Source organism: Phlebotomus papatasi, chromosome 3 (assembly GCF_024763615.1).
Source record: "Phlebotomus papatasi isolate M1 chromosome 3, Ppap_2.1, whole genome shotgun sequence".
Classification (NCBI taxonomy): domain Eukaryota; kingdom Metazoa; phylum Arthropoda; class Insecta; order Diptera; family Psychodidae; genus Phlebotomus; species Phlebotomus papatasi.
Genome location: NC_077224.1, coordinates 59,696,679 through 59,724,073, shown reverse-complemented (window position 1 = coordinate 59,724,073; position 27,395 = coordinate 59,696,679). Strand labels below are relative to the sequence as shown.

Genomic DNA, 27,395 nt, shown 5'->3' with positions numbered 1-27,395 from the left:
GGGCCAAAGTTTGCAAGTAGGGGAAAGTGCCCATGCAGGGGCCTCTCGACATTTCATTTTTCCATACATTTTTGCTTAGAGGCACTGAAGACTCTTGGCAAGTTTTTTCCTAAAGAGAATTGACTTTTATCAGTCTGATATATTTCGAAACTGTGCATTAAAAGCTATCTAAAAATACATATTTCATAATGCTCGCCGAAATAATACAAGAACTACAAGCAAATTTGATTAAGTCGCGGTGCAATATCTGCAAAATTTTTACAAGGAAAAGTGAAAAATATCTTCACTTTTTATTAGGCTTAATGGGCCCCTGGCCCATGCTTTGCGCGGTCCCAAGCTTTACAATGACTAATTTTTTCCTATATATTTCTGAATAAATACAACTCCGTAGTGTATTTTAAAAACAATAAACCTTCCCCTAGTTTTTAAAATAGAAAAGATTAGTCATATTTATTGAAAAACATAGGAAAAATTTAGCCTTTGTAAAGCTTGGGACCGTAAAAAGCTTGGACACTTTTCCCTAGGCATTTTGACTCTCATAGATCTCGATTATCATGCCAGCCAAAAACCGATTTTCGTGGCCGATTCTACGTAGTGCAATCGCTTCTGGAGAAAAAACGGATAGAGATAGCGTTAAGCAGTTTTCGACAAAGGTTAAATATCGGGTGCACAACATCAGATGTTGATATCAGATTTAGGCGGAATCATATTGACAGTAAAATTCTCATCGTATTTCGATAATTTACGCATTTTCATTGCAATTCTTACATAAATTCTCAATTACCGTATTACCTTATCTCATACTCGGTAGCACTAGATGAAAATAATATAAGAAAATTGAAGAAATAAAACGAAAATAAGAAAGAACTGTACGTTTAATTTCTCTTACAGTTTTTTTGCTCACCGTTTATTGAATTTTCGCTTTATTTCTTCAATTTTCTTATATTATTTTCACCTAGTGCCACCGAGTATGAGATAAGGTAATACGGTAATCGAGAATTTTCGTAAGAATTGCAATGAAAATGCGTAAATTAACAAAATACGGTGAGGCTACGGCGAGCATTTTATTGTCAATGTGATTCTGCTCTTATCCTCATTTTGGGACACCATCAAATTTTGCTTTCTCAATAACTCAGCTTCTATGGCATCCATCGATCTCATTTTTATTGGAACTGGACCTTACCATGATATTATTCAGTTCCACAAACCAATCGTGAAGCGAAACTATTGGCTCAGTTTCATTTAAAAATAGGAAAAGAAGTCCTATTATTGAAAAGCGTCCTAATTCAAAGGTACTACACTTCCCCTACACCATGAGATCGCCTAGCAAAAAGTTATCTAGAGTGAAAGGAACGTCTATTGATACTTTAAGAACTCGTGTCAGCACCTATTGACACCCTACTCTGTACCATTTGGGATATGAAATTTGAACATATCTGTTTATAGTAAAAGGTATATTACAGAAGAAACGTTATATTACTTATATTTTACTAGATACATTAAATAATTTTCATCATTTTGACAAAAGTGTCAATAGGGGTTCCCTGTCGAACAGACGTTCATCCTACTCTATCTAAAAATTAGGAAAACCCAGCTAAAGATCCTGTCTTTTTAGTGTTATGGAGGATTTATTTTTTGGTTTGTCTTTTTTGCCTATAATAAAAATGCGTCCTAAAATCGAGCAAGACAAAAAAAAATTAAGCAATTTAAAATTTAGTGCTTATGATCTTATCACAGAGATCACAGCTGGAGATATCTTTAGTATGTTTGTTCTTTTTTTTTTTGTAAATTCTTTCCATGAATGAGAATGAAGAAAGAAAAAAAGATGGAGAGCGAATCCGTAGGATGGGAATATGATGAAAAATGTATATAGAACAAGAAAATGTTGAAATATAGAATTTATAGCATTAGATAGATAATGGATGAAAAGATGAAATGTAAAATTGTATATTTTCTAATTCTTATTATTAGCTCCAGTTGTAAGCGAAGAGCAATTGTATTATATATTTTTTATATCGCAAAAAAATGCAAGATTAAAAGAACTTATATATGTTTACTCACATCTAGAGATGAAACTCACTGCAGAATTTTTGCATTGCACACTAAAACATTAAAAAAAACATTTATTGCTTATGCAAATTGGAAATGGCCTTAGTTCAAGTGGAATTTTTGCATAATGAATTTTCATCTGGTATTTCATAAAATTGAAGAAAGATTCTCCATTGCATTTTAGTACATAGAGATAGTAGAAAAAGAGAAAATCAAAATTTTCTACAGCCCCACTGAAGAAGTAACATAATAATTGTATAACTTGGCTTTGATTTATTACAGTCAAAGGTGTGAGTTGAAGTAGAGGAAATGATATGGTAAAATGTGGAAATTCCTTGAGAAAATTCAATTAATTGAGCAGCTACACTTCTGAAGATTTTCACTTAATTTTGTTCAGACTTTGCAACAATATCTTTTATTTTTTTTCATTAATTTTAAAAGACCTAATCCTTATGATAGCACAAGAAAAAAAACAACTGCAATATCTTAACTCCTAAAAGAAAATATTGGGTGAATTTGGACAAGTGGCATGTGCTGAAAATATGAGAAATACATACGTATATATTGTACATATGTATGTAATATCTAATGCAAAAGAGGGAAAAATTAAATATATATATATATATACCTCTATTCTACATATGTATATTATAATTGTTAAGTATGTTGTTAAAATATAAATTATATTGAGGAGATGAGAGAGTTTTTATTTTCGCAGAGTACCATCCCATTTTACGAGAAATATTTTTCCATTCACACATTTCACCTCAAACTATGGGTTAATTAGTCAGATAAAGGTGGGGAATATCTGTGGCGATTGACTATGAAGAAGATTAATGTTAAAACAATGAGTTTTATTACGAAATACTGTACAAAAGTAGTAACATCATGGTTTCTCTTATAGGCGGTTTTTTTTTATTTAAAAAATAATAATTTACTTTTGTTTTATTTTAATACAAAACCTAACAATCGACAAATTAAAAATTAATACGATGGCGCTTTTAGGAAGCTCATCTCCAATAGTTGTGCTTTTGCTCTAAGGAATGCGGATGTGGTTTTATTTTTAAAAGGAAGGGAAACTTTGGAAGGGTATAGGAAAACTGAATAGGAAAATTTAGAAGATTGAAATTTCTGACTTCTACAGTAATGTATCTACCACATGAATAACCCCATTTGTTGAGGGAATATTGCTGGTGAGAATCTTCCCGGAATTGATCTTAATTGTGCCTGTATTCTTCTGAAGTGTAATGGGCTTTCCTGTGGACATAGACTCTCGGATTTGGTAGAATCTCATGCCAGCTGAGTACAGCGTTCCAGGTGAAATGTGATTTGTAACCAGGGTTCTGGCCTTTTCCCTATCTGTCACCATTTCATTGACCTCCTCTGCAGGTAACTTGGCAAAAGCCTCATCAGTTGGGGCGAATACTGTATAAGTCTTTGATCCTGCAACATATAAAAACATCTTCAGTCAAACCAACTTTAAAGTGTTTCCCACAAAATTCACCCTTAATCTGAAGGAGTTCTGAAAGATCTGCTGCAAATACTGCTCGCAGGAATGTTGTGAATCTCCTTTCACGATCCGATTGAAGAGTTTGCAGTAAATCTCCAACAGGAAGTGGGAACATCACTCTATCAAGACCTTGGGCGACACCTTGGGGTATTTTGATGTCCTGTTTGTCTGGCACAACCATGGCTCCATTGATTGTCGTCACCTGGGTACAGGAAGATTCATTAAGTTCACGAATTACCAAACATTTTTTATAACAAACCTTAACATCATTCCACTCAGCATCGTGCAATTTGTACTGATTTACTCTAAGTTGCGTTCCTGCCAGAGAAACTCCCGTCATCTCATCCTGGAGAGTGCTAATCTCAAAGGATCCAGGAATAACATGGTGAAGAAGCAGCTACAAGACAAAAATGGTGTCAGATGAGTATTGTAAGAATTAATGAGAACTTAATATCCTTAAGGGTGTTCCTCTAATAGCAAAGTCAAAAGAGGTCTTTATTTTTTATTGCTTAAATAGATATAGGGGAGACCGGGGAGGTTGGGACATTTTTTCATGTTTTGACTTTGAGACAGTATTCCAAAAAATCACGACAATGTATTACAATTTCGTGCGGTCTATAGGATACTTATGGGTATTGGCTTTATAAAAAGTACTCGACAGAACTTGAAAAACAACGGAGTTTTCTTGGAGACGATAAAACATTTAACTTGGCGCTTTGTCCCAAACCTCCCCTATGTGGGGCAGTATGGGACGCAAAAGGGGATGTTTGGGACACGTTTTTTCTCGCATAATTTGTATTACTGGAACACGTTAATTAATTTTAATTACTAGAATAAAAATATTTCTAATCGAAATAAAAAGGTTTAATCTTTTTTCATACTTAGAAGTTAATGTCAATTTAATTTGTACAGTAGAGTCATTTATTGTCAATCAGTTATTTAAAGTATTTTCTTATTATTTTCTATCTACCTTTTTTGCTTTTTTATTCTAAAAGTATTGCAATCATGATCATCAAATTCCTCACACGAGTAGATTTTCTTGCAACTTTTACTTTTGAACTCATTGACGGATTCCTTATTTCTCTGAAAAAGCTCTAGTTTTGCTTTTTCTGGAGAACTTGTGAGAATTGTAGAGGATATTGCTCGAGAAATAAAAAATAGTTTTTAACGAGATTGAGCAAAGGTCGAATATTCTTTGGAGAATAAATAATTGATTCCCAAGACATTGATGGCTTAATTATTGTCCCTGTAGACAACTGCTCAACTGGTAAAGTTTGCACAAGATGAAGATTTCCAGTAGACACTGGGCATTACTCTTCATTTTGACAATAAACAATTGCGCACCACCTACAATCTTGTAGAAAATCAACGTCCTATTTATGCCTTTTCAGGTGTCCCAAACATCCCCGCGTGTATTTTTTATATTTAAAACATTTTAATAAAAAAACAAGAGCATATAATCTGTGAAACTTTTATAAAAATATCTTCCCAGATTACACTGCTACCTAATGAGACAAAAAAGTTTTGATTATATATCGCTGATATAAAATACAAAGAGCAAAACTGATAAATCATAAAATACAATTTTTATCAATTTTTAAGAAAGTGTACATAGAATTAAAATAATAAAACTGCAGATATCTATTCTTCTAGTCAAGATACATCTTAATATTGCTTACGATTTAGTAGTGATTAAATTCCATTTATTTCAAAAATTAATGAAAAAATCGCTTTGTCCCACACTAGCCCTGTCCCAAATCTCCCCGGTCTCCCTTAAATAAACTATCTTACAATATAAAAAAAAAACAAATTTCAGAAGCTAATTCGAAGCATTTTCGAAGATATAGAGATGAAATCAAAGGACCACCAATCAGATTTGCAAGTTTTCGGACAAATATTCAAAATTTTGAAGAGCGTTTTCTTCACTTCTAATTTTTTGCAAATTTCATTGAATTGGCGGAAATATATTAAAAAAAACTTGTTAACCGAATGAAATGAATGAAAACTTATTGTCTTAAAAATTAAATTGACATTCTCTTTAAACAAACTGAAAGAATTCTTGTAAGCCTATTATTTGATTATTTTACACCAGGTTAACGTCAAAATTTTGTCCCAAAATGAATTTTTTTTAAACAAAACACTAAAAAAAAATTTAAATTTAAATATGAAATACACTTATCGACATTGAACATTTTTTATTTGTTTTCTCAGACAAGAATTACGAGCTGCAGATTTTCCGGCAATTAGGGAGTGGTGCGATGAGGTGCTCTACTGAATTATTCATTATTCCGCTATTTGAAAAATTGTATTTGAAATAAATATTCAAACTCTTTAAATGTGTCTAAACAACATAGTTTTCAAGATTGATCGTTTCTTCATCCACTAAAAAAACCCCGAAAAATACAGATCGCTTTTAGCGTTCTAATTAGGAGAACCCCCTTAATAGTAGGGTGGCGGCATTACTTGTGGCCTGGCTTTACTTACGGCTTAGTCGGAATTTTTGTCAGAAAATGATTTCGAAAACCAAAAATATGTCTGCTATTAAAACATATCAAATATTTTAATTTTGAGGTTTTTCTAAATCATTTTGTGACATTTTTTTTCGCTAAAGCTATAAGCAATGACAGAGGCCACAAGTAATACCGTCACCCTAAACGAAATTCTGACAATGTAGAGGAAAAAAATTAAGAAATTAAAACATTCTGAAAAAGACTTATCAGATACACTACATACAATATTAAGAGATTGTAATAATTCTCAGTTTAAAGCAATATATAATAATTGCCCTATTTATTTAAATACAATAAAGAATAAATTATAACCGGATCAAATCAATTTTATCTCTCAACTTTAATATTTGGATTAAATTTTAAATCTAAAAAAAGAATAATTTTTGTTTTCAGATGAGTCGCTATAACATTCCAAAGATTTATCACAAGATGAAAAGGGAAGGTGGTGTATCTTTGAATTAGTAAGCCTTTGACTAAGGTTTTCTTTTATTTTTAATTAGAATTGGACTCCTTACCATGATATAAATAAGCTTAGCAAGCCAATTCTGAATAGTTTGTAATAGTTTTTTTTATATTGAATTCTAAGATACATATAGCATTATTTAATTCAATTAATTTATTATGAACATGATTAAATGGTGTTACGAGAATCATCAGAACTCTAAATTCGTTTATCCTAAATTCCGTGTAGTTCGGAATTCCAAAATTTATCTCAGAGGTCCAAAAAATATTTTAACTCATCTTTATTTAAAAAAAAACTGTCTGGTACGACCGAAAGGAATTCAATTTATTAATAACGATTAAATTATTTGGCGGAATATTTCGTGATTTTTCTAAATATTTGCAATATGAGGAGTAACTGGGGCACCACCGAACATGGGGTAGCACCAAACATTGATTTTTATTTCTAAACTTCTTGGACAATGGCGACCATTTCTTCAGTGTACAAGCATCCCTATATATAAATAGTAGCCATGAATTCATATAGGTCTCGTTCTTTTTTGTAATATATCATTTAAAAAAAAATGCAGTATTCGATGCTACCTCGTGTTCACTGGTGTCACAGTTTCTTCTACCGAATTTTGAAGAATTTTAATTTTATCGTTTAACATAATAAACTTACTTTTATTTTTTAAGAAACTTTCGGGAAAATAATTTCCAAATATAATGTTTTAGATTAAATTTTTTTATTCTCGAAATTTAAGAAAGCTAACTAATATAATTGTGTTTTTATTTTTACTAAATTAGATTACAAATAGTAATTTCAAATCTTGATAAAATTCCGTTTTATTTTATTACTAAACAACTCAACAACTTTGCTGCGCAATACTTTTTTTAATATATTTTTTTTAAATTCAGATTGGAATTGTTTTAAAGTCCGCCATTCCTAAAAAAAAAATCATAACTATTTTTGTTTAAAGATTGAAGCTTGTTCTTGAGTTTTTCAATTGGAATTTTGTATTATTGCCTTTGCAAATCGAAATTACCATTATAAGTCAGAAAATGGGAGGAGTCCGAAAAGTTTTGCACACAAAACACTAAGCCACGCCCCCAGAAAAAACTTGTGTTAAGAGTGAAAATACTTGTGACTTTCACGGCATTATTTGAGATCTAATTATTTGTACAAATAAGGGGCGGTAAATAAAAATAAATCTTTTTGTGTGAATAATTTATACATGTAGGCGTGAAAAGGGTGGAGCATCTCTTGCTTTCTTTTACTTTTTACTTCTGTAAAATTCAACTTCTCGGTATCTAGCACTTTATAAAATTTTATACAGTTTAGTTTATAATACGAGTGTTAAAGAGGGGCGGGGTTTGTTTTTGTAATCGTTTAATCTTCTAAATTTCGCCTATTTAGAAGTCTGAAGATTTTCAATTTCCATAATTAATTAAATGCACCTGTTCCAAGAATTTCCTAACTCAAAATCTCATTCAATATCATTAAATAAGCAATATTACTTACACCACTGAGAAGTCGCGGATTGTTCCGGAATTTCTCTTCAGCTTTCTCGGGCCCGCCAAGTTGTACCAAAAGGTTCTTGAAGGCTTTGTCTGTTGGTGCGAAGATGGTGTAGGGCCCAGTCTCATTGAGGATGGTATCCAACCCCGATTGCTTAAGATACTTGGCCATAGCGTGCAGGCCGCCGTTCTTCAGAATGGTCGCTAATTCTATTTCGTCGTTCTTGGCGATCGTATCGACATTCGCTGTGGAAGAAGCCTGCTCGGTAGCTGGTAGTGTAGTCTCAACCAGGGGAGCAGCCTCTGGGGCGAAAGTGGAGGAGATGTAGGGTGCAGCGGTTGTGCTGTGAACACGGGTACTAGGTGATCCGGTGTAATACACACTGTTTTCACTGCTTGGAGTTGCAATGGTGGAATAAGGTGATACGGACGCTGGACTAACGTAGGTACTTCTTGATGACGTTACTCTGGGCGATGAAGCGAAACTCGTGTCATCGTAGGAGGAGGTTGACGAGATAGAGATAGTGGCTGGACTTGAGGAACTTCGAATAGGAGCTTCAGTTGAAGTAACTTCTTCTCGGGCCCTGTTTGAAGGTGGCGGCAGTTGGATTTCGCCCTTCTTTATCCTCTCAATGATACTCTCAACCTCTGCACCTGATGTATGGGGAGCTTTGTCGCCATTGGCCTTAACTCCTTGTACTTTGTAAGTTCCATCCTGCTGCTCCTCCAGATAGACAAAGGTGACTTTCTTCTGCGGTGGTAATTGAGCAACTTCCTCAAGCTTTCCATCTGAACTCTGTTTGATCACTTCAAAGTCTGCTCCTGGTGGCAGAACTCCGCTCTTAGCCAACTCGTCGTAAACATTCCTTGACGTCTGAGCTGTTGAGTATTGGGTAAGAAGGGATTCACTATCACCAGTCAATGGCGTGGCATTTTTGATAAGATTTGGATCTGTAGTCCTAATCACTTGAACCTTTTGTCCATCTGGTAGGACTAAGTCCATTGATGTGAAATTCTTTCCCTGAAGATCCTGTGGCTGTTCTGCAAGGGCCAGTTTGAGTTGCCTTATGAGATCTTCTCTTCCCAGACCTTTGGAAGTCTTCGCCTTGGTTTTGCCTTTTGGTGATCCCTTAACTTGTGAGAAGCTAATTTGACCCTGCAGCAGCTGTTCCAGTTGCTCAGGAGTAGAAATTGTAATTTCATTCCGACTCTTGCTTCGTTTTGTGGTGGTTGTAGGAAGGAAGGCTGTTGATGATTCAGTTGTTACCGTAGTCGTAGGAGTAGTTGGATGAAGTTCATGGTATTCCTTGAGGGCTCTCTGGAAAGTATCCTGCTCATGAGGAGCAATGGTTCTGCTATTGGGATACCGAGGAATAAACTGAGCCTGTGATGCCTGTTTGGTCTTGTACTGAGATTGAAGTTTAATTTGTTGTTGAGTCTGCAGGAACTCTTGATGGAGTTTCTGTGCCTTCATCTGCTGCTTCTGATACTGCTTCTGGACGAATTGTTCTTGTTTCTGTATAAGACGTTCTCGTTCTTTTAGATCTCTGATACGTTCCTCATCTGTACGCGAATCTCGGAAAAGCTGTTGCTGCTGCTGAAAGGGAAGTTGCTGCTCCAGAAGATGCTGGCCGAAGTTTCCTGTTAGAAGCGGTTGCTGCGAGAGTGGTTGCTGAGGAAGCGGTTGATGGGAGATGGGTGGCTGTTCGCTGGGAAGTTGGAAATTTGGCTGTTGCAAGAACTGTTGCTGTTCTGAAAGTTGTGAAAACTGCGGTTGCAGGAGGAATTGATTCTGTTGGCCGGAAATCTGTGGTTGTCCTACAATTGGTTGTTCGGGAAAGCCTCCCTGGTTCTGTAATGACGTGAGAGTGGGCAATTGTTGACCTAATGTAGGGGAAATGTGAAATTGGTATGGATTTGATGGGAAGCGCACATTGCTAAATTGTGGAGACTGGTGGAGTTGATTCTGAACACTTCGCTGGTACTGACTTTGGGGTGTCTGACGGAGTGTCTGTGTATGGAAATTCGGTATGAAATTTGTCTGTGTGTGATGCTGGTGTACAGAATTTACATGTCTTGGCGGCAGGATACTCCGATAGTTGGTCTGCGATGGCTGCTGTGCCAGATGATACTGACTGCCATGGCCACCAATGAAGGGATTCACCGGACGATTCTGCACGAGAGTCGTCTGAGGTGGAAATGCTACAGATAGCGATGGTTGCTGGACAAAAGTTGTTTTGCCCGGAACATTTTGACCTTGATGGACATTGAAACGATGCTGATGCTGCTGAATGTCCGCGAGAATATGTGATTGTTGGACAGGTGTTAGCTGCCTTCGGGATGCCTGTGTTCCGGCCTGCAACCAGAAAGTAATGAATTAGAACAAGATAAGGGGCATTTTCATCGGGATATTTAAAAATATATCCCACTGTAGAAAAAGGTTTTGAATCTTTGAATGACATGAATATATGTGAGGGGCAGTTTCATGTAGATTTATGAGGCAGTATTGTATGATCAAGGATTTATGTTATTTCACACAAAATAACTCAAAATATTCATTGAGGAAGCTAGAAAAAATCTTTTTCTCGAAAAAAAATGAAAATAATTTAAAAAAATATTTTTTAAAATATAATAATTGTGCAAAACTTGCTCCAAATGGGAACTTCCTTTTTAAAACTTATCAATATGAATGGATTTTTGATGAACCTGAGGAATGACGATTAGAAAAATAAGATTGTGACATGGATAAGAAATAAAAATTTACTTAATGGGTTTATTGAGGAAAAAAATTCTGTATTTCCAGATGGAATTGCGAAAAATTCTTATTTGGAGAAGGTTTTGAATTAGGATATTCAACTCAATAATCAATATTTATTTTATACCCACTTTATATAAAGGTATACCTGGTTTTCTTTCACAAATTGAAAACATTATAATTGTTATAACTATTCTTCAAAGTAAATTAAGCTCTAAAATTTATATTTTCACAAATATTTTTCGAATTAAAAACTGTTATTTTATAAAATAATTTAATGACCTTATATTATTCAAATAAATTTTAGGATTTTTAAAAATATTGCCTAAAGTAGTGAAAATCGTTAAATTAGTAAGAAAGTGTCACTATTCTCTAAATGTGCCCAGTCCAAATAAGAGTCTGACCAAGTTGAACGAAACTGAGAGAAGAACTTAAAGACTTGACCATTGATGAAGGCTTGGAGACTGAGCCGAAAGCTATGGGAAAAATTGATGCATTTTCCTTGAGTGATTTTCCACTTCCGACGATTTCCGGACCCCATTGATAAGGCAATATTTTACTAAGTTTTATGGTCTCTATACACTAGAGAAATTTATGTCGATATTGAAGCAAATTGCATACGCTTTTGTACACTGATAAAAAAAGAGGGTGCTATTAACTTTTTTCCTCATAACTTTAACACTTTTTAGGTGTAAAAATATATCAACATTTTTTAATGTTAATTTTACACCTTTTTAAGGGTAAAATTATCATGAAAAAGGTTAACTTTAAACCCCAATACACCTAAAAAGCATAGTATTTACACCGATTTCGGATCAATACTGAAGGGTAAAATTAACATTTCCGGAATGTTATTTTAACTTTTTCAGATTTCTCTCAGTGTAGGAAAAACTCTTCAATATGGACATAAATTTCTTTAGTGTGTAGAAGACATTAATTTTAAAAAGAATAAAGGAGAATTTAAACAAATTTTGAGACAGACATTAGCCTGTTCAGGGTGGGGGGAAGGGCAGAAGTAGGTTCTGGGGGGGGGGGTAAAGTACCCCTGCCCCCTAGTTATTACGCTCCTATACGCAATTATATTTTTCTGTTTCAAACAAGTTTCAAATTATAATTCTAGGTTGATTTTTTGCTGTCGGAAACTGCCCCATTTTTGCTTGAAATTGCCCCGTCTTTGGGGAATTTTCAAGCATTACATTGTTCCTTATTGAAGACCCATTTAATTTACAGAAATATTGTTATTAGCTGAACTGAAGCTCAATGAACATAGTGAATTTTGCTTTGGTTTAACACCTTTTTGTCCTATTTTTTTCTTGTCTTAATTTTTTAATCTTTAATGTGATGCATTCGTAAAACATTAAGCTTATATTTTATTTAATATATTTTTAACTTGCAGAAAATGAGGCAAAAGGGACAGAAACCATTAATTTTTAATGAATGAAAATACTAAAGTATTTTTGACAAAAAGAATCCTATCCAATTTTAAAAGCTAAAGTGTCAATTTTCAGACATAGGGTAAAGTGGTACAAGTTGGACAGTGGTACAAGTTGGACAATAATGGTACAATTTGGACAGGGCTTTTTGTCTTTATAAATTTAGTACTTCATTTTTATTTGTATATTTTTAATGCTTTAGTTTTATAATTTGGTTCCTTGTTCTTAAAAACAAATTTTGTACCGTCGTTGCGGGTGACTTTGCACGTTTTTTCGCTGTTTTTCAACTTTACCCTCTAAAAGTGAATAGGTAAAGTGAAAGGACAGGGGTGAATGGGTAAAATTATTTGTATTCAGTTGTTAATGAATGGATTTTGTGCCACTAGCATTAATTTTATAAAATTTTACTATGTTTAAAAAAATCAAGAAAAAAGGCTTGCACTGGGGATGAGGTGCGGGTGACTTTGCACTTTTTAATAAATACTAAAAAATCACCAATTTCTGATAATAAACGACAATGAAGATCTTCAGTTTTAAGGGTAAGATGCACGAGATCTACAAGATGACGTGGTCGCCATCTTGATTTGACGTTTCTGTTCGCCATTTTGAATAACTGTCAAACGCTAAAACTAGTCCGATTGGGTTGAAATTTTAGTATGTTGTAGCTGATGCCAAGACCTTTTCAAAAAGTATTTATGTTCTAGTCTACGTCAAGTATTTACCTAGATACAGAGGCTCAAAGTTTAAAATTTTGTAATACTCATATTTTGGAGGTCTTTATTTTTTAATTTTCAATATTTGAAACCTAAACGAAATGCCTCAGTAACCATTAGAAATGGTTGAGACTTTTATTTTATATATTTATTTACTCTAACATAATTAAAAAATAAATAAACGAAAAGTACATTTGATTAATTTTTTATTTTTCATCTTTGCGAAAACAGTTTATAAGATTCTCAAATAATGCGCTGTTATAAACAAAAACATTACTTTTCTTTCTGTTTGTTTGTTAGATCTCATCGCCTAACGATAGAGCTGTCTTTTTTGTGATGATTTTGATAAAAGAAGCTCCATCTAGTTCTGTATTCATGAAAATGTCAAAATTTTGAACTTGGCGCCCCTATATCCAGACAATCGCTTGACCTAGGTCGGATTTTATATATGTTCTGAAAAGGCCTTGACATCAGCTAGAACATACTAAAATTTCAGCTCAATCGGATGAGATTTTTGTTTTGACAGTTATTCAAAATGGCGGACAGAAACGTCAAATCAAGATGGCGACCATAGATCTCGGTCATTTTATCTTAAGTTCCCATAAAATTGTATAATTTTTAGCCAAATACTTCTATAATACATCTTTAGAAAGACCATTATATGCAATTTTATAACATAAATCATGCGTTCGTAGGAAGATAATAGTGAAAAAAAGGTTTTTAGTAAAAATAATGAACAAAATCGAAGTGGATTATTCTAGCCAGATAAATTTAGAATAGATTTGGACAATTTACTACTCTGAAATCGATTTTGGAATTGCACCTTCAGATAACTTTTTCACGGAGCCGTTTTTTGACAAAATACCTATATTGGCATTTTATTGACTATTACTGAAACTACAAGAATCCTTTTGGGGATCATTGTACCTTACTTGGTGCATAACATATCCCCATATACTTTGACATGGTAGACCGGATCGGCGAAGACCATCAATAAGTGCTAGAATTTGTGAAAGTCTTACGGACAGCAGAGTGCAAAGTCACCCCCCGAGTGCAAAGTCACCCGCAACGACGGTACTGTATTTATAAAAAAAGCCATGTCCAACTTGTATCGGCGAATTGTCCAACTTGTAACACTAATTCCAAATTATATCACTTTACCCTAAATACTTTATCAAATTTTGGAGAAGAATAAGTAAAGCTAAAGTAAATCCAGGGTGGTGTATATACCAATACCAATCCTAGTCTATTTTTGAAAATGAATTGATTTGATATCTGATGAATGGAACTTGAAATTTAAAGATCTCTTGCATAATCTTATGCATAATACTACACTTATAATGAGTTTCAATGTTTTTTCTTTCACGGAGAAGATTTGTGGTCCACATGCCAAAAAAAGAGAGGCACACTCCGCAAAAAAATAGTTCTCACCGGAAGTTGCTTCACCTTCCGCAATGGCATTAATAAAACCTTAATAATTTGGATATGCGGAAGCATACAGTTAAGAAAAGAATAAAGTTTTGTAAATGTACTCACTTTTACATCTTAATTTTATAATAAAAGTGGCATGTGTAAATAAAAGAAAAAAAAGACAAACTTCAGAGGTGAAATAATATGTTTGAGAAATGGGAGTTTTACATGAAGAGGGAATTTGATAAAAAAAATTGAATGAAATGAAAGTAAAAATGGAGATGAAAGTTAATAGTTTGTCTTGCATTGTGTAGACTTTTTTTTTGCACCGGTGTCTTATTAGCTGTAATATATGTACATATACTCAGAGATATCACAATTTTTCAGACAAGACGTATGGTATATTTGCGATTTCTTTAAATGAATATTAAATCAACAATAAGACGTTGAAATTATCTAATTGACTGTGTTAGCAAAATATATATATTTTTTTAAATGTTAGCTAATGTCTTTTAATCGCATCTTTCTTATAATGTTTTATTAATGGTTTATTTGGTATTTCTGTGAGAGAGTTTTTATGCAACCCGTTTTACTGCTAGATTTTCTATAAATTCAGGAAAAAAAGCGATTCGCATGAAATTGCTAAACAAATATATATACGTATACTTAAATTGATGACAAAGTATAAGCCATATACATTCACATATTTGAGATACTGAAAAGCCAATGAGACTATCATATATTGGGAGCTTCATTTCCTTTCACTTTTAGCACAAATCTGCAAACCGGAGTTTCTACAAAAAATATCTACATATTACCTATTTAGGAATACTTTTTGCTTTACCTAATAATACTTTACGAGATACCTTCGACTATCTCTTTTTTATCAAAAATTTCTATATTATTTTGCCACAAGAAAAACACTAAAAATATAATCAATTGGCTTACTTCTGAGCCCTTCATAAAAAAATAGGTTGCATTCATTTTTATCAGATAAAAATTCTGTATTACTTTCATTTTAATTATGCAATTGAATTTATAAGTCAATTTTCAATAAATGCTTGCAAAAATATAATAATTGAGGGAAAGTCATTAAGGGGAACTTCAATATTTTCTTCAATTTTCCTTTAATGAATCTGACGTAATTGTGTTAAGGAAATGTCTGACTTAAAACTAGGTCTTAAAATATATTTCTATTATATCAGATTCATTAAAGGAATATAGAAAAAAATATAAAGTGTTCGAACATATTCGAAGCCAGAATGTGTGCGAAGCCTGGAAGGCTTCCCCTAGTATGTGTCTGCATCATCAACCTCAACAGCTCTTACTCGTGATGAATTTGCTAAAAATAATCACTGCTGCCTTACCAAAAAGCTAGAATAAGGCGATACCAAAAGTTCTGCAATGCAACTAGTTGCATGCGACATAACAAGGCGCCTCCACTGGAAGCATTGTGCCGAAAAGTGCCACATAAAGTGAGAAAAGAAAGATGAAAAAGAAATGAATATTAATGAGCTACAGTACGTGTATGATTTTTGCAGTGATAGTTATCTATTCATTAGATTAGCGTACGCGGTTTAAATATATTTATGTTCCATAGTAAACTTCATAAGTGGAGAGACATTTTCTCACACAATTCTATTCAGATGAAAATGAAAGGCTTTCCCAATAAGTTCACTAACCTAATTTTTCAAAAAACATTGCAAGACAGAAAATATTTCATGCTTTTATATGCTAGTTAGAAGATATCTTTTGTCCACTTTTAATTTCATTTTTAAAGGAAAATTTGGAAAATATTATCCACTAATTGAAAAATGTCAAGAGTAAGAGACTTTAGATTTTCAGTGTCATTTTAATGATTTGTCTGATGTTTTTTTTGTGTAATACGTGAGTTGATACCTTGATGCTTCTAACATTTGTAATCCTAATTTTCTGTTAAATGCAACTATGTGTACTTTCTCTCTTTTTCGCATCGGCACCGTCAATTGCAATTGTATGGATATACGTTACTAATGCGGAGACGATTTTAGATGAGATTCTCATACAACTCGACTATTGTAATCTTCATGGAAAATGAAAGTCATACGAGAGACCTCAAAGCAAGGCGGAGCACGAATTAGGCTTCCTAGTTAATAAAACTGGCAATCACTCAAATTGGGCCAGCCGACTGACCCCCTGTTTGTATGTAAAACGTTTTTTGAATTCTGGCATTCATCAGGCTCTATTTTAAGCGAAGCTTAAATCATTATGATTTGATCCTGGAAAAGGGTCAGATTGAATTTTCTTTTAATATTTAGCGTGCGAATTTTTGGTCAGTAAATTATTATTTAGGTCAAAAAATATTAAATTGGTTAATAAACAATTTGAAACAGTTAATAAATAAGTACGGTTATGACCTCTGCACACCAAAGACATTTATGTCCATATTTGAAAATTTTTCCTACGTAAGTGTAAGCAATTTGCTTCAATATGGACATACATTTCTCTAGTGTGTAGTGGCCATTATCGAGTAAACTTTGAATGGCAGATCTGTTGATTGGCTCCTATCAATCTCCATGATCGGTTGATCAGGAGCCGTTAGTGATAAACCGATACACCCTTTGGTGCTACTCTATATTCTGCAGCCACGATTATGGTGGCTAGACTTCCCAGTTACTTTTGGTCCGGTGACCTTTAAATTTAAGGCGAAGGGGGACGGCTACAACGATTAAAACTGTACCTTCAGTGAGGCATTTCGTCAATTTGCCAATCCCCCATTCGTCGATAATCCAGTAATCCAGTCGCTTAATAAAATACTACTAAGTAATCATATAAATAATAAAATAAATAAATAATATAATAAAATAAATAAATAATAAATAAATTTGTAAGATTTGCTGTTACTAGTTTTCCCATAAGTAATCTCAGGTTCTTAAAACAATTTTAGGTTTAAAACTTTATACCAAGAATTCTTTTCAATATTATGCTAAAGTAATAGCACAAGTGTTTAGAGAATTAAATTAGCTTTTTCTTTTATGGAAAAATATAGTTGATAACTTTTCTGTGATTTAAAAAAAAATAGAGAACAATCCCTGAAAATAGGGCGTGGAATACGAAAATGGGATACAATGCCACCATTTTTCAAATGGACATTTAAATCACTTATACTAGCCGTACTCACTATGGCGTTGTTATCTCGTAATCTCCTTAATCTGTAATCTGTAATAATCTGTAATAATCGTATTTTATGAATGGAAAATTGTAACAAGATTACAGATTACGGAGATTACGAGATAACAACGCCATAGTGAGTACGGCTACTATAAATAACCAGAAAAGTGTTACCATTCATTAGGATTCCGTCACTTGATAATTGGTTCTAAATAAACCCAAAAATTTCGCTAAAATGTGAAAATCTTTATTAGAAATCCAATTTGTGAGTCCTTGAACTGCTGTAAAAGTTATGGAAATTAAAAGCAATTGAAAATTTGGTTTTATTGTTGAGATAATCTGCATAAGGTCAATTTGGTATTTGGCGCGATTCCTTTGGTTATAAAATGTTAATTAAAGGGTTACGTAGGCAGAAATATTGGAAATCATCATATTTCTCTAATTTTTTTCAACATAGTAAATTTTTATTTTTATTTCAGTCCCAAAGACTGAATATTTTAAATTTTAAAATGAAAACTTTAGAAAATTATAGTTCAAATATTTTCTTTTATATGTTTGCGAACTCAAATTATTTTTTTTATTATGTTTAAAAAAGATGTTTAAGAAATAGACTGTTTTTCTTTAAATCTGAGTGATTCACGGAACCTTTCCACTAAAGTAGCTTAAATGCTTTACACTCTCAGTTCCGGGATTATGCAAATATTTGGGATCCAAAGAAACGCCGAAACGGCATTATGCATCGAGAAAATTTGCATAGGGGAGGCCGGGGTAGAATTAGCCACGTATAGTATTAGATAGTGGTACCTTATAGTTTTCCTTCGAAGTAATATTGAGGAAACCACTCTTTATTCTAAACATATACAATACATCCCTTATTATTCATTAAAATATTTATCAGCCTCATACAAACATTTTTTGTACAAATTATGCCCAATGCAAAATTTCATTTGGTGGATAATTCTACCCCGGTCTCACCTAAACAGAAGATTTTTTTTGAATAAATCGGTCATAGAACGAATTTCGCACGGAGTAAAAATAGTCAGAACAAAAAAATTAATTGTTTAAAAGAAATGCTTCAACAAACAGTACTTTTTGGCCAGAGTTCTTCAATAAATTGTCAAAATATTTAAAAATTTTACCTTTATAAAGATATTTAAGTTCAATTATGAAACCAGAAAAGTCAGATAGATTTTATCAAATCGTTTGAGAGAGAAATGAACGCGAATTTAGATTTTATGAAATTATACAGAGCTACAACTTGTGTAAAAGGCATTAAAAAAAGATCTCAATTTGCCCTATAACCATATTATTTGCAAAATTGATAAACAAAATAAATTTTGCTTTTTAAACCTCCCGATACATCTTTTATAATAGGAAAATTTCATGAAATCAAAAATCACAGCCCTTTCTTTCTCAATGGTTTTGTTTGAATATATGTATCCCATTCATAGCAATCAATTATATATTAATAATAATAATAATGCTGGCTGACACAACATTCTATGAAGGAACAATTTCTATGATTTTTCTAGACTTGCATTATTATTTTTTCTTGTACGAGATGAGGTTGTCAGTCTCATGCCCCGTGGAATCAAGTGCAGTGAAGCTCACTGGATGCAATTCGAACACCTTTAACGCCAGAAAAATTCCTGGTGACCATCAATTGGATTAAACTAAATTGAATTTTGAGTTCATGAAATTATCCGGATGTGGAAGGTGTGCTGTTATTTTGTTTAAATTCAATATTTAATTTTTTTTACTGACCAAAAAAAACTTTGAACAGTACGGCCATTAATGTGTAAGGTTCCCGTCTTAAATATTTATTGTTTTTCCTCAGTATTTGGGAGATATTTTAATTTTATAGATTGATGATTTTGGTGTCCTTTTTGTGGACGTTTTTGGTTTTTAAAGGATTTTCTACACAGGATACTGGTCAAAATAGGCCTAAAGGCCTAAGACCTTGGTAAGGGGGGACAGGTAAGGGGGGAAACAAAAAAAAAGAACTTTGAAATATATTGATCCTTATGCTTTAGAATACCTTTGATTTCATGATTTCATGTCCAGTCCTATATAAAAATGGGAGAAAAAACTATTTTAAGAGCCCAAAAGATATAAAAAGCTTATCTTTGATTGGATTTTTTAATACCATATTTCGAATGTCGTTCTATTTCTTGTTAAACTTCCAAAATGAATCTGCGGTTCTTTAAAAGCACATCTGGGGAAGCCTTGTGGCAATTTGCGTGTAATTTATGGGTCATAGTGAAATGAAAGTGAGAAGAAATAGGCATTAGATGGGCAATAAAAGTTCAACAATAAATACTATTGAATTCATTTGAGGAAATTGTACCTATATCCCATGATTGATTGATGAACTTTTTTTTTATTACTTTCTCAAATGCTTTTCTATAACATAATCTTCTTCAATTATAATATGTAGATTTACCAACACCGCTATATATTTTTTTCTTCTAATGAATACAATGAATAGCGTTTTATTTTTAATATAAAATCTTTCTTATCGTATTAATTTTCTTATGGCAATTTAATAAATACATTTTATGCATGAGAGAGTGTCCAATTTAGTGATGCATTTCTTGACTATCAACAACAGCATATATTATATTAATATCTTTTCTCTCTATTTATCAACAAAACCACATCAATAAATAATTTTTGTTGTGTCAGTTTTTCACATAATAAAAAGACAACTGATGGATTAAGTGAAGTACCGGAAATTTTAAACTATGGAAGTATCTTTGTGGCTCAACAATTAATAGAATAAAATTTTTATTACTCCATTTAATCGAAAACTATTTTAATTAATAAAATAAATCATCTATTTCACAATCTTCCTGATACACTACCATTCTTTTTGCATTTCCTATTTGGAAAATTACGCAATTTGAACTGCTTTCCTTAAACTGTTAATGGATCGCATCTAATGCGGAGAATTGAAACAAACACTGATATATTCGAAATTAAAATTATCGATAAGCTGTTAAATACTATTTTAAAATTCATAAAATATGCTAAAATGAATATTGCGATGTTTTTCCGCCCATTTGTATGTTCGGTGGTCACTAGAGCTAAAGGCCACAGGGTTAGGAATGGCGATTTCAGGACTACATATAACCCTTTATACAATTGACCTTGGACTATGACCTCTATTTTTTCAAATTAGAATATTTAACTGGTTATGAAGAGATAATGGTTTAGTTGATTGACACAAATATGGATTTATTAGAAAAGCCTTAGACTTTTGGACAAATTTGAATCTGCTTCCCAAATGAGCTTGCAAATTGATTTTTTATTAAAATTTCATTTCTTTGATTTTTAAACTGTTTTGTGTGTTCGCCATTTACTTATGAGTTGGTTTATATGTAAATTGATTCAAAACGGTAGCAAATTGGTAAATAAAAATTTATACAGTTGAAAAAAAAAACGTTCCGAAATACTCGATTGTGTTAGGACGACAACTAACTTGTCCAATTTCATATGTTCTACAAAGTCAGGACGCATTTGTTGTTTCTTTTTTTGGCAAGTACGGGAGACCGGGGCAGAATTAGCCAGCAAATTATTTCTTTCTTTGTTTATAATTTGTCAAAAGTACATTTGAATGGGTACCACATTGAGAAAAAAAGAGGGTGCGATTAACTGTTTTTCCTCATAACTTTAACACTTTTTAGGTGTAAAAATATATCAACATTTTTTAATGTTAATTTCACACCTTTTTAAGGGTAAATTAACATTAAAAAGGGTAACTTTAACCCCCAATACACCGAAAAAGGGTAATATTTACACCGATTTTGGATCAATACTGCAGGGTAAAATTAAAATTTCCGGAATGTTATTTTAACTTTTTCGGATTTCTCTTAGTGCATGAATATTTCAATGAATATGCAGACAGTTAATTACTCTGAATAAATAGTAATTTGCTCTGTATTCTAAGGAGAACTGTAACATCCCACTGTCTAATTCTACCTCTAACTGATCTGCCCTAGTCTTCTCTATAGATTCAAATTAATATTTTAGTATGATTGCATATGGAATAAGGAAGTATATTTGCAATTCCACCTCAGTTGAATAAATAAATCAATTAAAGAGGACAATAGACCACCGATGAATTTTGATGATTAAGTTTGTATGAGAAATGTGATACGATCTTTATTTCAGCATATACAACATTATTATTATTTAAAGCAGAGAGCAGCAGTTATCTCACCAATTTTTCACCTATCTCTTTTTGTAATCAATGGGATTGTCGGAAGTTCTTTCGCCCAATCGTTTGAATGACCAAGTGGACAATAGAAAAATAGAGATGTGAAAATGCTAGGTATAGGATAATTCATTGAAACATATATTGATAGATATAGAAAAAGGTCTGTAAATCTAATGTGTTCAACAGATCTACAACTTAAGCCGAGATGCGACTTAACGTAATTATAATCAAAATAATAAAATTAGACTACATTCTTATCAGATGCCCACCAATCCGTCTCTTTGCTCAAGTTGTAAGTCTGTCCAGGGAATAAGTATGTCTAGGGCATAAGGTTTAGCTATATGGGTTAATTTCACAAGTTTCTTACCAGAGAAAATATTTTTGCGAAAATTTTACCATAATATTGGAAGGGTAAAATTATTCAATATACAGTGGGACCTCGATAGAGTCAAATAAATATTTCCGGGCCTGTTGACTCTATTGGATTCGTTGACTGTATCGGAGTCCGAAAAAAAATTTTGATATAAAGGGGTATTATTTTATATTTGTACTAGATCATTGATAAATTCAACACGATAGTAAAATATTTTATTAAATTAATCCATAAATTCTATACTCTCTGGCCCAAAAAAGTTATGTGTTTAGTCAAAAGTTGGAGATTAAGGAATGAATTTTAAGAATATTTTTATTATTAGTAAATACATTCAGTCCCGGGACTATGCACATTTTCGGAACCGAAAAAACTCGTGAAATGGCATTATATGCATCAATACAATTTGCATACCCGTAGGCGATTTTTTAAATGAATTTGTTAAAAAACTTTTTTGTTTAAAAATTATAATTATATGTTGCTTATTTTTGTTTTTGAGAAGCTAACATTTAAAATTAGAAATGCAAGTGAAAAATAAATTTACACGTTTTCTTTAGAAGCGTAATTTTTATGATTGTTTATCATGTACATTTTTTAAAGAAGTAAGATCTTTAAAAAGTTTGAATAAATTTAGAAAAGTTTCTTCACTATGTTGTACTCAAAAAATTTAGCATCCTGTACGTTTTTTGCAATTCGAGTTCATACTTTTTTGTTTTTGCCATAATATTATTCACTTACAAATTAATGATGGCTCAAAATTTCTTACATTGTGATCATAGACCTAATCAAAAATCTTTTAAAAATCTTAGAGAAAAGACAAGAGAACTTTCAATCGGTCAAAAAGCTTAAAATCAAGTAAAGAATATTATTTTGTTGGAAAATGATTACACGGTTAATAAACCTACGAATTTCATCACAAAATTACCATGTCCTTACATAAATATTTTTTCTTGTGTTCAAAGTTTTACGTTGATACACAATACGACTGCCTTTTATTTTGAAAATATCATATTAAATCATATAATATTATTAGTTCAATAATACGAGAAAAGTTGACTCTATCGGAGTCAATTTGGGTCCCAGTTGACACTATCGGAGTCCGTAGAATATAAAAATAGCTGTTGACTCTAATGGAGATTGACTCTATCGGGGGTTGACTCTATCGAGGTTCTACTGTACTTTAAAAAATCACAAAAAATTGTATTTTATTTAAGATTTCAAGACTTTTTGGAATTGGCTGAACTTCTAGTCTGAGACCTCTATGAGACCCATGCACAGTAAATTTTGAACCCTGATGAAGTGATATGGCTCTATGTGTATCACTTCTATCTAGTTTACACAAATTTCTTGTTTTATCGTTTTCGCATTCATTAACGCAAATTTATTCTAAATTGGCTTAGGTCATATACGAGACATTAAAAAAAACTTTCTCTGAGACTATAAAATACAAAGCACGTTAAATTTTAACTTCTATTAACTCTTTGCGTTATCAATAATTAATAACAGTTATTGCAATAAAATTTGATGGAAGCATTTTTTTGTTTATGATTTTCCTGTATTTTAAACATTTATTTATTTTTCTCTTATTCAATTTTTATTGGAAACATATTTCTCTAACGATTTCCGCTGTGTAAATGACAATAAATGCAAGTATTAGAAATATTTCTTGCCTTTTAGAGCAATCTTTTAAGCATTATTGCTTTAGGGAAAGGTTTTGAAGCTTTACAGATGACAGAAGTAGCACTTTTAATGAGAAATTTTGAATCCAGTAAATACAAAAATTGATACATAATTTAGGATGACTTTATGATATAAAAAGGGTAGGGGCAAGTGGATGGTTTTCTAAATTTTCAGATACTCAGGCTTCGAGCAATTGATATTTTATCCCATATTTCTTTAATGAATCTGCCATAATTCTTTCAGGAAATATGTAGCTTAATACTAGTTATTAAAATATATTATGACTTGGTCAGAGTTATTAAAGGAATATGGGAAGAATTTGAAGTGTTTGAAGTTAGGGTGTGTACGAAGCCTGAATGTGTTCCTTTATTTATAAATTCAGGGCATAAGCTATTATAAAAAGGGTTGTCAATTGAGAGAAGTGTACCGATATGCCCATTAATTTGTTAATTAATTATTGTGAATAAGTTTCTTGAAATACCCATAGTCTGTCCTAGAAAATTCAATGGTACAAAATTGAGCATTTTGGAAACAGCTCCAAACTCTCATAGTGCAGAAAGTTGTGCTGTTATAAATAATTATCAATATCAAGGTATTGTGGATACAAAATATCGTACAATACGTTGTTTGTCAGATTATTAGTTGGACATTTAATAGGCCAATATGCATAATGTATCTTGAATAATTTGTAAATTTGTTCAAAAGATCAAGAGCTTTCGACTACTGCAGAGAGCTAATCACTGGGTCAGTGTGACATTATGGTTATATGGAAGTTGTCTCTATCCGCCAAGAGTTTAAATTTAATATTATATACAAATCCGATTTCCACATTATACATAATGTGCATAATACTATTGGAAGAAATTTTTAGGTGCGATTTTCCATCTCTTTCATCTTTGCTTGGTGATGATCTATCAGTTTCTCACCAGGTCATCAGTATTTACAAATACATTTTCAGCATTAAATTACTTCAGCATTTTTTTTCGTCGAATCTCTCGGATCTTTCTCTAGTCTCTGAACTTGAATTTGAGAGTACACCAAGCTAAATTACTTTTTCTTTCTTTGAAATGAAAGAATGTGAACCAAGACAAAAAAAATATGATATACATAAAAAAAGTGGAATATACTCCTTTCACTGAATCACGTTAAGTATAAAGATGTATAAATAAATGTCATAAACATAGTTATTACCAGAAAAATAGCAAGATCATTTAACTGTGAACTTGGGTCTACTGAAAAGATGCCATCATAAATCTAACCCAGGATAAATATCGGTAGTAAAAATTATGGCATTCCTCATGAAGTGTAAAAAATAAAATGTTTAGGTGGAAAGTTTGATTTAAAAGTGAAGGTGCGAATCCCATGGATGACATCTAACCTAATCATTTTCTTTGAAGATGAGTAGTGTATAAATAAATGGATGTGGAAAGTGGAAAACGTAATTTAGGAAAGCTGATTGCGGCCTAAAGAAGTGCAAAAAAAAGTTTGTCTTTGATGATCATTAAATGAAGTTTTTTTTTGTCGTAATAATCCTAATTTCCCGTCAACTGCATTTGCGGAAGAATCGTATTTCTATTTGATTTTAATTATAAAATTGCAATGCACCGTAAATTTTTAGTAAAATGTACAATATGTATTGAATGCCGAGCATTGTTTCTTCGAGAGTGTAAAGAACTAAGAAAATTCACTAGTGAAACAATATATAGAGAAAGAAAGGAAATGAGCCCACTGTGAAAGATCACGATCATGATTTCCTTCCATAGATCGTGCAAAATTGTGTCAACATAGAGACAGAATTTCTTTCATTGAGTCATACATCAATATCGATTGGAACTTCTAAGAAATCACAAAGAAACATATAATATTTTTCTCAAGATTATAATGCAAATTTTAATTGAAAGAAGTTTCTCTTTGATAATTTCTGAATTTTTCTTCGTCCAAAGATTATTTGGCACAGTGATTTCGAGATTGGATTTTTTGAGCAATTTTTAATATTCTTTTGGTTGAGTCGTTAATACATATCGGGGAAGGCTTTTGGGCTTCGCACACACTCTGGCTTCGAACACTTCATATTTTTCCCATATTCCTTAACCCTTTAACAACGGAACAGTTTTCGCTGATCGAAAATCAGCAATAAAAATCAAACCGATAAACAAAATCAGTTAAAGGTCTTACATCTAACCTTAGAAAATCCAACAAAGTGTGATTTGGTGTATTTTTGTCTGTATGAACGACAGTGACAAAAATAGTACAAAAATTTAAGTAATTTTTTTGACGATACCAATGACTGATAATTTTCACTCTAATGAAAAATATTATGTTTGAGTATTGTAGTTTTTCCTACTAAAACGATTTTGTTTAAAAAAATTCGAAGTCCAAAAAATAATTAAAATAATTTTTAAAACTGAGAATTTAAAAATTCGTCCTTTTTAAGCTTAAATATTTATTATATAGTAAATATCTGGAAACTTGCAAAAAATATCCTACATTCTTTCAACCTTCTACTTTACAATTATGTACAGACATAAGAAAAAAATAACTTTAGAAAGTCGTGAAAAATTATTTTCCCTATGGGACACCGGTGTTCCAATTGTCCTTAAAGGGTTAATTGTAGTCTTAAGTCACAGATTTCCTGAGGAAATTAGGTCAAATTCATTAAAAGAACTTTGCAAAAATTTGAAGTGTTCGAAGTCAGAGTATGTGCGAACCCTGAAAACTTTCCCATATCATTTTTTTGGGGAGAAGGCTAACTTAAGTTCTAAATCGGATACACTTTTTGCTCTTTTATTCTTTATCTTTGATTTCCTTTCCTTACCAATAAAGAAATAATAATAAATTCAAAAGATGTGTCACACAATGTGAACAAGTGCCGGAAAGTTACCTCCTCGTTATTTTCAAAACGTTATTTTTTGGTCCAGGTGATTTTTGAAAAATTATGTGGCGCTGCTTATACGGGAAAGCTTTCAGGCCTCCCACATATTCTGGTTTCAAGCACTTGATATTTTTCTATATTTTTTTATTGAATCTAAAGTTACGCCTTTCCTAAAAAAATAGATAAGATTCATTAAAGGAAGATGAGAAAAATATAGTGTTTGAAGCCGGAGTGTGTGCGACTCTAAAAGCTTTCCCTTACATCTCTCTATCTGATCTACACAATCAGTCTAGCTGGCATCAATCCTGAACCTGAGGCCAGACGGTTAGAATTAGAGACTTGGGGTTTTGAAGAACTTAGAATTCCATTTCCTACTAAAATTGCCTCCAATACAAGAAGTTTTTCTATATTTTTCTGATTACTCGTTTCACTTCCTTTTATCCTTTATTTTCATAATGGTAGAAAAACTTGTGAGAAGATTAGATAAATAATGTATGGGAAAAATAATTTAGAATACAAAAAAGAGTTAGTAATTACGTATTACAGTTTTCATTGTACAAAAATTTCAAAACTAGAATGAATGGATTTTAAGTAACTAAATACATTATTTATTTAATCTCATACAAAAATCATTAAAAAATCTTAGTGTATATGGATTATGAATTAATGATTTAAGAATTATACAACTTTTCTAAGACAAAAAAATAGTTTTACTTTATTTTTGAAAAACAAAAATTTTAAATTAAAAATACATGCAAATATTAT

The 27,395-nt window shown here is 32.1% G+C and overlaps 1 protein-coding gene across 2 annotated transcripts in view; it reads right to left on the bottom strand.

Moving 5' to 3' along the window:
* Positions 1-2,882: 2,882 nt before the first annotated feature.
* Positions 2,883-27,395, bottom strand: part of LOC129807035 (eukaryotic translation initiation factor 4 gamma) — a 36,513-nt gene continuing 12,000 nt past the window's right edge. The window contains exons 2-7 of one of the 2 annotated variants that reach the window (XM_055855997.1): positions 10,100-10,384; positions 9,962-10,039; positions 8,033-9,880; positions 3,819-3,956; positions 3,554-3,761; positions 2,883-3,492 (exon numbers count right to left, since the gene is read on the bottom strand). In XM_055855997.1, coding sequence (XP_055711972.1) covers positions 3,188-3,492; positions 3,554-3,761; positions 3,819-3,956; positions 8,033-9,880; positions 9,962-10,039; positions 10,100-10,384 — 2,862 coding nt within the window. In that variant the 3' untranslated portion in view covers positions 2,883-3,187. Of the gene's footprint in view, positions 3,493-3,553; positions 3,762-3,818; positions 3,957-8,032; positions 10,040-10,099; positions 10,385-27,395 lie in introns of both variants that reach the window. The other variant, XM_055855996.1, reaches the window with a different exon arrangement.